The sequence below is a fragment of the Terrapene carolina genome, unplaced genomic scaffold (assembly GCF_002925995.2).
Source record: "Terrapene carolina triunguis isolate 2854851 unplaced genomic scaffold, T_m_triunguis-2.0 Scaffold347, whole genome shotgun sequence".
In the NCBI taxonomy this organism is placed as follows: domain Eukaryota; kingdom Metazoa; phylum Chordata; order Testudines; family Emydidae; genus Terrapene; species Terrapene triunguis.
This window is the reverse complement of record NW_020664698.1, coordinates 224,043-235,439: the sequence shown is the minus strand read 5'-3', so window position 1 is coordinate 235,439 and position 11,397 is coordinate 224,043. Positions and strand designations below refer to the sequence as shown.

Sequence of the window (11,397 nt, the reverse complement as noted above, 5' to 3'; positions counted from 1 at the left end):
CACTACAGCCCCCCTCTGCTGTGGAGCACGGGAGTCTCCCCATCCCCGCAGCAGCTCCAGCTTTCAGCTAGAGGCTGTGAGAGTAAAAATCAATGGGCCACTTACTTTGATGAAGACCAGTGAAAACTGTGGGGAAAACAGGGAGAAGCAGAGTTAGAAATACAGGTCAGACGTGCACTGAGCTCATTTACCCTGTTCAGGGGACTTCTGCATCTCTCCTCTGCATTTCCCTCTGCCCCTTGCTCTCTGTTACTCAATGAGAAACTCCAGCGGGGCCTTCTAATGTTTTAGAGCCTGAACTGGTCAGTTTAACACAGCTGTGAAATTAAACACTTCGTTTTGCATTTAGAGGATTCAGGATAAAAAATTCAAAATCACCTAAGTGACTTAGAAGCCTTTTTCAAAAATGATTTAGACACTTTAGGCAGTTGATTTCAATGGGAGTCAGGCACCTATATACCTCTGAGTTTCTGTGGCTCTGGAGCCAAAGAGCCACTGACTTTCAGTGAGACATAATTTAGTAGCTGCCAGAAGACAATACAAAGGTTTATTATATCAGAAAAACCAAGAATATCTTAGATCCTTGTGGAAGGGTTTTGAAGCAGCAGCTAAAGCTAAAAATTCTTCCACATTTTAGAAGATGGCGGCCACGGGTTCTGGTAGATCTACTCTGAATGATGAACCCCATATTAATCATGAAGCTTGGATAGTACATTTTGGCCAGGTCTTTAATGATTCTCCTCAACCAGTTTTTTAATCTAATTCTACCATAGTTGATGCAATGAGGAATCCTCTCTTTGATTTACTACTCTGGCTTTTAGTACAGTACAGTGAAGTACACTCATTATTTTTAGCCCAACAATGGAAAAAAACCTCCAGGAGAAGATTTTCTCTCTGATGAAGTTTCTCAGGATAATCCTAATTGGTGGTCCCCAGACTTGGCTAAATTTTTTACTGTCATTAATCATACCAGATGGATTCCGTCTGGTGAGAAGTTCACTATTATAGTTCCTATTTTTAAAAAAGGGGACAGAAAGAATTCTGCTTCATATAGACCGATTGGTCTGTTAGATGTGGCAGGGAAGATTTAATGCAGATTTTTACTCTCTAAACTTGAAATATGGGCTTTAGAGGCTAATTTACTACGCGAAGAGCAGTCCAGCTTTAGGTCTGGTAGAGCCACAGTGGATAATTATTTTATTTTATCCTATATGATTTATAAATATACTGTGGTTAATGGTAGTAGTTTATATGCTGCTTTCATAGCTCTAAAGATGGCATTTGATTTTATTAACCAAGAAAAACTCTGGGCAAAATTATGAAGGATGAAAATCGATCTAAGACTTTTGCATATTTTGGGGCCTCTCCACCAGTGCAATATGGTGAGGTTAAAAACTAAAGCCAATGGAGAACGTACTGTTTTCCCTATTTCTAGGGGAGTATGGCAGGTTTGCTTTCCAGTGCCTCTTCTTTTTAATGTATATATTAATGAAGCAGTGATGTTGTAAAGGAAGATCATTTCTCTCCCCTGCAAATTAAGAGTAGATCCATTCCAGTGTTGTTATATGCTGATGGCACGGTTGTTTTATCGCAGCATCCAAGATGCCTCCGATAGTTATTATCTTGTTTTTTCTCTTATTATAACTCTCAAGGCTTAGTTCTCAATTATAAGCCCAAAGTCACGATTTTTGGGCAGAACAAACGAATCTTTGCTTTAGGCAGAACAAACGAATCTTTGCTTTTACTTATTTAAGGATAAAGTTTCATCATTTAGGCCACTGGTTTCCTTATCATGAAGACTTAAAACAAAAGGCCCTTAGCTCTGGCCAAGGGGTGCTCTGTTTTACCTGCCCATATGTTGGGAACAGAACTGCCCCAGTACTAATAATCTTTAATGCAAAAATAATGTCATAGATGATCTATGAGGCTGAAGTTTGATTTAGGGGCCAAATTTCAGCCTTAGAGATCATTCAAAATAGTTTTGTGAGGAGACATGATTCTCCCAAATTCTACCCCTCCTTTGTTTTTACGTGCTGAGGTGGATGGTTTTACTATAAGTTATAGAGCTTGTATTACTTTTCTTAAATTTTGGTCTAAGATCTGTAAAAAGCAACAGAGAGTCCTGTGGCACCTTTAAGACTAACAGATGTATTGGAGCATAAGCTTTCATGGGTGAATACCCACTTCATCATGCGTCTGACGAAGTGGGTATTCACCCACGAAAGCTTATGCTACAATACATCTGTTAGTCTTAAAGGTATCACAGGACTCTCTGTTGCTTTTTACAGATCCAGACTAACACGGCTACCCCTCTGATACTTGGTCTAAGATCTGTACTCTTCCAGATTACAGATTGCCCCATTTTTGCCTTCAGGAGATGGAGGAACAACCTGTGCACTCCATATTGCCATGATATAAGACCTTCCAATTTATTATAAATAGGCTGGATTTTTCTATTACTTATTGTCGATATCTTTTAATCAGTGTAATCAACTACTTAAACAAAGATTGACAAATATTACCCAACAAGAAGATCTGGCTGTGATTCATGGTTCAAAGTTTGTCTTTTGGTTTTCTACTTTGAAGATGGCTCATGTTTTTGAACAGTATTTAACTGAATTATGAAATCCTCATTTATGTAAGGGATATACTCAATTAAGATTCCAAACCATGGAAATTGCTGTCCTTACAGGTAGATATGGAAAAGTTCCTTCACATCTTCATTTTTGCCTGTGTAACTCTGGAGCAATGGAAGATCTACCTCATTATCTTTTGGACTGTAGATTTTTCCAGCTTCTGAGAACATACTGGATTTTACCTCTTTTATATAAAAAGAATTTTTATCACCATCTCAAAAGGATAATGTTTTTAGTTTTTTCTCATTCTCTGGTAGTAATCAAATCACTGGCAATTTTTGCCCTTCCAGCATTTGGCCAATGAGGAGCATTTTTATTAGGTTCTAATTGACCTTTTAAGGTTGTATATGTTTTATATGATGTTGCTGTTGTAGACTGTTGTATGTTTTTCTTTTTGTATTTGCAAAAGACTTATGTTTAAATTAAATGTGGTTTAATAAAATTGCCAAAAAGTTTTGACATTAGACAGTTTTACATTATAATAAAGCATGATTCCTATTCTGCCATAAAGGGACATAGTCTGTCCTATGTACACGCTGTCAATGAAGTTGAATGGGGTGTAAATCATGGCAGAATTTGACCCTTATAAAGAAGATGTGGGGAGTCAGAAGGCATCACTTGCTTCACACAGTCACTTTTACGGCTCTAGACGGATGTTAATAAAAATAAGTTCCTTAGGAATCACAAAGGACTTTAAAGGGTCATCATCAGCGCTCACCAAGTCAGCCATGGAAACTAATCAGCGAACTGACCTACCTTCTCATTCAGGGGACGGAAGTCTTCGTCCAGAGAGACGATCCGAAACAGAACTGCAGAGGGCATGATAGAGAGAGGAAGAGATTTTCACTGTTACACCTGCAGCCGCTCACCCAGGGACCATCAGTCATTGAGGCAGCTGCTGTGTGCATGCCTGGCCCAGATGCAATGACCCATGGACACATGCAGAGTTGGATGCATGCACCACACTCCCCAGGTTTATGACTGGTGGGGAGGAGGTGGGAAGGCAGGTTTACTGCCAGCTGTACTAACTTGGTGACAAGTTGTGGGGTCTCTGGGGAGGCAGGGAGGATTTCCTGCTCTGTATCTAATTCCCCACCTGATTCCCTGTACCTGTTTGTCCGGGTTTGTAGATGGGTTTGTCCGTCTGGACAAAGACCAGGCTCTCTGAGTTCTTGACCAGCACCGATTTCCGGCTCCTGAACTCCAGCGTCGGCCCCTTCACCAGCACCGTGAGAAACGCTGCTGATGAGCTGCTGGACTTTGGAACCTGGAGAACAGCAAAAGAGCCGCTGCCTTAGAGACGCTCCCCTCTGCACTGAGCCTTTGGAGGCTGGAGTTGTACGTGGAAACCAAGCAAAAAGGTCACCACGTACCTACCAGAATCAGGGATTGTGGGGTCTGGGGCTCTGCCAGTCTGACCTCACCCTAGTTTTGCAGGACTCTTCTCCTCTATCCCCACTAATGTCTCCTCTATGCTGCCAGAATCTTTGCAGTGATGGGGCCTCCACCACCTCCTCCAAAGGAGACTCTGCCTGCCACCCCCGGCCATCCCCTCCCTACCAGGAGTCTCTGACTCCTCCACCCCAGCAGCTCATATCTTAAGAACTTCCCCCAGTATCTTAGTCTCAGCTTTTCCTTCTGTGCTGCCTCTTGCCAAGACTGGGGGTCATTTCCCTTCCCTCGTTATGCTCCTTCCTCAAAGGGATTGATGGACTGTGATCGTGTCTCCCCAGCTGTGGATCCCAGTGATGGAGGAAAATGGGAAGCTACATTTGATTAATTACTTCTGGGCTGGGTCCATTTTCTTCTACTGTCCCCCCAGCCAGCCTTGAGAGCGCAGGGAGAAATCCTGAACTGGGCCCCGGGAGATGCACAAGATGAGCTCATGGACGTTGTGATAAATAAAGGGAGGATAGCTCCCTTTGATGGACACCCAGCCCACCAGTTAGCTGTAAAATCCCTCTTGGTGTGTTCTCTGCTTGCTTTACCTGTAAAGGGTTAACAAGCCCACAGGTAAAAGAAAAAAAGTGGGCACCTGACCAAAAGAGCCAATGGGAAGGCTAGAACTTTTTAAAATGGGAAAAGAAACTTTCCCTTTGGTTGTGGTTGCTCTCTTTGGTCTGCAGGAACACAGAGCAGCAATGCTATAAGCAGAAATGCTGTGTAAGGTTTGAACCAGGTATGAAAAATTATTTTCCATACCTAGCAGGACTCACTGGGATAGGGAATGTTTAGGTAGACATGATCAGGTTATTTCTTTATTTTGGCTTGTGGCTCTCCTCTGTGCTAACCTCAAATGCTTTTGTTTGCTTGTAACCTTTAAACTGAACCCCCAAGAAGCTATTTTGGGTGCATACTTTTGGGAATTGCTCTTTTAAAATCTAGCAAAAGCCTAAGTTCCAGATATATTTTCTTTTTGATTTTAATAAAATTTTCCTTTTTTAAGAACAGGATTGGATTTTTGGTGCCCTAAGATGTTTGTGCATATGCTGTTTGATTAGCTGGGGGCAACAGCTAATTTCCTTTGTTTTCTTTCTCAGTGCTTCCCCGGAGGGGGGTGAAAGGGCTTGAGGGTACCCCACAGGGAGGAATTCCCAAGTGCGCCTACCTGGGTCCAAGTGTTTTTTTTTTTTTTTTTTCTTTTGGGTGGTGGCAGCGTTTACCAAACCAAGGTATCAGAGAAAAGCTGTAACCTTGGGAGTTTAATACAAACCCGGAGTGGCCAGTATTAATTTTTAGAATCCTCGCGGGCCCCCACCTTCTGCACTCGGAGTGACAGAGTGGGGATTCAGCCTTGACAGATGTCAATGGTCTCGAGGAAGTTTTCTAACCTCCTCCTTCCATGGCTTTCTTGTCGGTCTCACTCAGAGGCTTGTGGAGCCCCCTGAGAAATGGGAGACCAGTCCGCAGCTGTAAGGTCAGCACTGACTCAGAGAGAAAAGCACCCAACAAAGCCAGCCACACCACAGCCTGTACCACAGTCTCTCCCAGCATCATGCCGGGCACTGACCTCAGTACTTATTAAAGATCATTCCTAATGAATCATCCACAGCACTGCCAGTAGGAACTGTTGTTTTCCTTGAATGTCTCCTACCTGAGCCTGGCTCTGTTTGTGATTTCTGATGGTATCAGGCCTTTCAGGGGTTGGTCCCAGGCTGTCACTATCTTATAGACTCAGGTAATAAACCCTGTGGGGGACAGATACTCACCGTGAACGGGACGCACTTGAACACGTCCTTCTCCGACACCACGTCTGCGATCAGGCTCCTGTTCTCCCCTGCATATTCCAGCGTGGCGCTCAGCGTCACAGACTCGTTCAGGTGGGTCAGCTGGATACAGACCTTTTCAGGACCGTTGGTGTGGATCAGAAAGGGCACTAGCACCATGTACTGCCTGGGAAGGGGAAGGGCACAGGTCAGAGAGGCGGGGATGGGGAATGGAGAAGGTATTGATGAAAGGGCATGGGCTAGTGTGACAGCCGAATCCCCGACCATCCATCCGCACTGTAATTTGTACATACAGGAAGGTGAATTTCATTTTGCTTTTGTAACATACTAGCCAGTCTGCTCAGTCAGCCAGGAACCTAGGACACCACCTGGAGCGAAGGAACTAGTTCTGTGCTAACAGCGATTGCTGTCCAAGGGCTGTTTGTTCAGACTCCCAGCAGGGAGTGGGGATGGCTTGAAAAGTTCCAGGCTGTTAATTGAGGTTTGTGTATCCCACAGCCCCTTGCTGTATTATGTGAACAGGGGGGAGGGAGCTCAGATGAAATGCTTGTTGTACCTCCATGGAGACTGGCAGGCAGTTACACAGGAGTGTGGATCAGGGCTTTAATCTAATCTCCTCTCTAGCTGTCTGTCGATCTAGGTGTGTCACCTGCTGCCCTCAGTAATGGAGAGATACAAATGTACGGATGGCTGTGTGTGCGCTGACATCTTACTGTAGGGAATGGCCATTGTGCTAAAGGGGCAGCGTGGCCTAGTGGACAGGTCTTTAGCTGGAGAATTCCTTGCTATGCCTGGGTGTGTCAGTGACATGCTGTGTGCTACTGGGCGTCACTGCTTTGTGCCTCAGTTTCCCCATTTCTGATATTGGGATCCTGAAGATGCTGCTTACACCCCCCCCTTTAATGTGCCTGGAGATCTTTGGATGAAAAGTGCTCGCTTACAGGTTCAAATGTTAGTGAGGACTTTACCCAACTTGCCGGCAATGACAACAACAGAGTGATTTGGGCTACAGAAGGAGATCTCACCAGCCATGGCTGCAGCCTGCTGACTCAGAGCAGAGACGCTGGCAGAGCCTCACTGCTGGGAGGCTGGACGTGCCGCAGTGTGAAGCTCCCTGGGACACCCAGCTTTCTGCCGGGGGGCTGTTCATCTTGCTTAGCCAAGATTTCAAAATGACAGAGTTAGGTAGGAGTAGCCTTAACCTGGCTCTGATTAAATTCCACTTCGCCCTTTGTTAGGCCTGAGCCAAAGCCCATGGAAGTCAATAGGACTCTTTCCATTCCCCTCAGTGGGCTTTGGATCAAGCCCTGAGTGATTTTCTCTCTACCTTCAATCTCTGCCAATAAAGGCTGGGGGCTGATTCTCCCCTGCCTGGCACCTGGTGCAGAATGAGTGCACAGGGAGTCTGAAGAGCGCGGTTCTGCTCTGGTAGCATTTGACACCTACTCTGCCCTGCTGTAAATGGCGATATGAAGAGCGAGGCCATGGAAAGCCAGGGCCTACATTTAGCGCTGCCAAGTGTCCTGCCTCATGTGTGACATTCACCCATTCGCAGCCCTGTCACATGTCCCTGCAGCTCAGCTGGATTCTCACACATCAGAACAGAAAAGGCCGCACACTGCCAAAACCTGACACTGCTCCAGTGCTTAATTTGTGCCAGGGTTTGCCAGGGCTGAGCCCCGGCACCTCTAGGCTTGGCAGTTCATTGCCCTGGCACCTCTGGGCTTGTAAAAAAATTGCTTGAGCCCAGGCATCTAATTGCTTGAGCCCCAGCATCTCTTTCATTACAAATGAAGCACTGCGCTGCACACACTTCTCCCTCTGGGGTGAGGATGACAGAAGGAACAACACGTGACAGTCGTGTTGCTTAATACTCTAGTGGCAGGCTCGCTGGTACTACAGTGATTAGCACAGTATGAGAGCCTCAGTGAATAGCTGAACCGTAAGCAGGCAGCAGGCAGTTTCCTGCAGTTGCCCCTTGGCTGCTAGAGGCAGCTGTGGCATTTGCTGAGCCGACAGCCAGGTGCCTCCTCTCTCCCTGCTGGATCACAGCAAGCAGCCTGGAGGTGATGACAGAATGTGAGAGACCTGATACTGGTCCCAGGCTCCCCCCTGGTACAGACCCCTAGCCGCTGTGACCCGAACAGCTCAAAGCATCCCAGGAGTTCCAGCCTTACCACTCAGTAACAATAACCCCAGCAGCTCCGCATCTGACCCTCCTGGGCACCTGCTACCCCAGCCAAAGCTGCCAGGTTTTGTTCAGCTTCCCGGTGAACACCACCCCTTCCCTCTTCCTCTCCTCCCAACCAGCTTGGGGCAGAATATGTCAACTGTAAACTAAGCATATACACAAAATAGTCACTAATATGCCGATTACTTCATTAAACAGCATAAAATGCCTCATGGAGCAGAATAAAACTTGTGACTGGCATCACATTCTGTTCTTCCCTTGCCCTCTCAGCCTGCATGAACTTTAGTTTAGACCGAGAGAACAAGACTGCACACAAGGCAGGTCTCGGTAAGACAGATGGAGAAAAGAGTGGGGCCTCTCCTGTGCAGCAGGATGCAACTGAACACAAAACTGCAAGTGCTTCTGCAGCACAGAGGGGGTCTTCTCTCCATTTAAAGGTGCAGGATGTAGACAACATGTCTGACCAGACACAAGCTACATGCTCAGAATGGAATACAGCTGGGTGAAAAAAATCTGATGAAACTGTTTTCTGTCGGACAGTGTAGTTTAGTCAAAATGGAACCGGTTTGTGGGAACATGTTGAGTTTGACCAAGGGCCCAATTGAAAAATGATAAAACAAATGGTTTCAACTTTCTCATTTCAATAACATCAAAATGTTTCATTTTCCCTTTAATATTATGTTGTAGTATAATATTTCTATACATTTACATTATGATAATATTGAATAATTATAACAAAATGTTGTGACATTATCAAAATGAAACATTTCCATGTTTCTGAATCAAAATTTTCTGCAATTTCCTTCCTCTCAACATTTAAACTGCACATTCCGATTTGGAATTAAAACAAATTTTAAAATGTCAGGCTTTCCGGTGGCATGGCAATTCCGGTTTCCAGCCAGCCATAGATTGTCTCCCTGTTCTGTATTTGTATAAAGCCTAGCACAGTGGGGGCCCTGATCCATAACTGGGGTGCATAGGCACTGCTGCAACACAAACAAACAATTCTAACAAGGCATTCATTGGGTTAAGAGATCTGACATTGGAGTTATGGGACTAGATCCCTCCCCCACTGAATCAGGGCAGTGTAAATTGCACCTGCTCATGTACACCAGTGAGGAGGAGTGCTGCACCCAGGACAGGGGAGTGTGCACTGGAGGGTAAACGCTCTAATCTATGCTGGGCTCCAGGGGAACTCTCTGCCAGTCGACACTGCCAAAGGGATACCCTGAGTCCGTCCAGCTCCTGGCTGAGCTTGGCCACGCGCCCTCTTCAGGCCCCTCAATGGAGGCGAGGTTCCAGCCAAGTTGCTAGTTTGCAGTGCCCCAGGTGGATATTCCAGCAGAGTGTGCCACTGCCAGGGTCTGTGCTGACAGTCAGGAATCTAGGTCACAGACTCTCTTTGGGAACAAGCACAGTCTGTGGCTGCCAAGGGAAGCAAACTGGCTTTAGAGAAGAAGAGAAAAGAGAAACACTTTTCTGAGCTCTCCCTCACAGGCAAGGAAACTGGGGCCCATCCACGAAAGGTACCACAAGGCAGATGGCATATTGCCCATGAAACCACAGGGAGAGCCAAACTCCTGAAGATGTCTAGGTAAGGATACAGCTAGAGAGAGCTGTGTGGGGAGCCCCAGAGTGGAATAGCAGGTCAGGCTGCAGGGCAGGACTGAGGGGCATTGGCAGAGCTGTGTGGGGAGCCCAGGACTGGAATAGCAGGGGGTGGCTAGGCCGGACTGAGTAGCATTGGCAGAGCTGTGAGGGGGATGAAGGAAAGAAATGAGAAGACAGCATGAGCCCGTGCATGTGCAGCTTACGGTTCGGTGGTGGGCGAGCTGTCTCCAGGGAGGAGGAAGAGGAGCAGGAGGAAGATGCTCGGGCCACCAGGCAGCCTGTCCTTCCCCATGGTGCAGAGCGAGGGTGGTGAGTGAGGCAGACACACAGACTTGTCCGCTGGCTCCCTGCACCCTGGCTGTCCGCTGGGTCTGCCCCTTTATACCTCTCTCTGCAAACAGCCCACGGGAGGGGCGAGATAAGGGCAGGGGGCCAGGACCATCTGGGAAATGGAGAGAGGTACGTGAGGAGGAGCCAGAGCCAATAGCTCTGACTCATGGCACAGAGACTGTCCCTGGCCAGACCCTGACAAACTGGGGGAAGATATTTATTGGAGGTGTTCATGTGAGACACTCTCCTGTGTCTGAACCATTCACCCCCAAACCCGTTTGTATCACTTCAGCAGCACTCTGCGGTGGTTGGAGAAGCCCTTTAGCTCATTACAGGGCCAGTCCAGCATTCTGTGGGGATTGGAACAAACTCCCAAATCCTGCCCAGCGTTTCCAGAGAAACCTTTCCTGTTCCTATGCTGTATTCCTCTGGTATGATAGCCAGCTACTTCCAATAATATCCCTCCGGTACAGCTCACAGGGGATGCCAGTGAGACCATTTTGTGTACCATTGCCCCTGGCTGCATGGCGAGTGTCAGAGCTGGCCATGGTTATAAAAGTGCCCTTTGCTGGCTGCAGGAGTGGAGCTGCCCCTGTAGGGGTGTGTTTGTGCCACTGCCCTTGTTAGGAGTGCGTAGAGCACACTTGCTCATGTCCACAGAGCTAGCTCTGGGCATATCAGTGCCCTCAGTTGTTCGAGGGAGCAGGAAGCTGGTGCTAGTCATGAATGGTCTCTTTGGAGCACAGTAAGATTGGCACACTGGGGCTCTAAACAGAGGAGGGAAAATCTTGTGAGAGAAAGTTGGGAGAGTGGGTTCATTTCTCAGCCCTGCCACCAATTCACTGTGTGACCTTGGGCATGTTCACGCCCCTCTCTGTGCCTCAGTTTACCCACCAGTAAAATGGAGGTAATGATCCTGACCCACCTGGCAGAGGTGTGTTGGGCTCAACTGACTAATGATTGTCAAGTGGTTTAGGATCTTCTGATGGGAAGTGCTATAGAAAGGCAAAGGAAGAAGCCCTTTGGCGAGCGGATGGGAAAACAGAAGTAGACATTCTGAAGATTAATCCCTTACCCCATTAGGGAATTAAGACCATTCAGGAAGTGTGGGCAGCCCCTGCCCTGCTTCCACGAAACAGAGATCTGAAATACAGGGGAAACTTAGTCAGGGGAAGGATGGATCCTATTCAGCTCCCCAGTAGACCTGGGAGAATGAGTAATTTTTCAGTTCCTGACAACCAAAAGTTTTCTAAAGATTTACTGAAGCGAAAGGTTGAAAAAAATTGTTTTGGCTCAAAAGAAAAATTTCATTCACCCTGAAAGAAAACATTTCATTTTTATGTTGAGTCTTTTTTTTATGTTTTTGAGTATTTTAAAAATAAATTAAAGGAAATTTTGAAAA

At 46.5% G+C, this 11,397-nt stretch overlaps 1 protein-coding gene across 1 annotated transcript; it reads right to left on the bottom strand.

Annotated features, from left to right (window-relative positions):
- Nucleotides 1-63: 63 nt before the first annotated feature.
- LOC113407763 (alpha-2-macroglobulin-like) lies at nucleotides 64-10,040 on the bottom strand. The gene is made up of 5 exons (XM_026657831.2): nucleotides 9,869-10,040; nucleotides 5,846-6,029; nucleotides 3,747-3,903; nucleotides 3,393-3,445; nucleotides 64-126 (listed from the first exon to the last, which is right to left on the bottom strand). The coding sequence occupies exons 1-5, from the start codon at nucleotides 9,955-9,957 to the stop codon at nucleotides 64-66; spliced, it is 546 nt and encodes a 181-aa protein (XP_026513616.1). The 5' UTR covers nucleotides 9,958-10,040.
- Nucleotides 10,041-11,397: the final 1,357 nt, after the last annotated feature.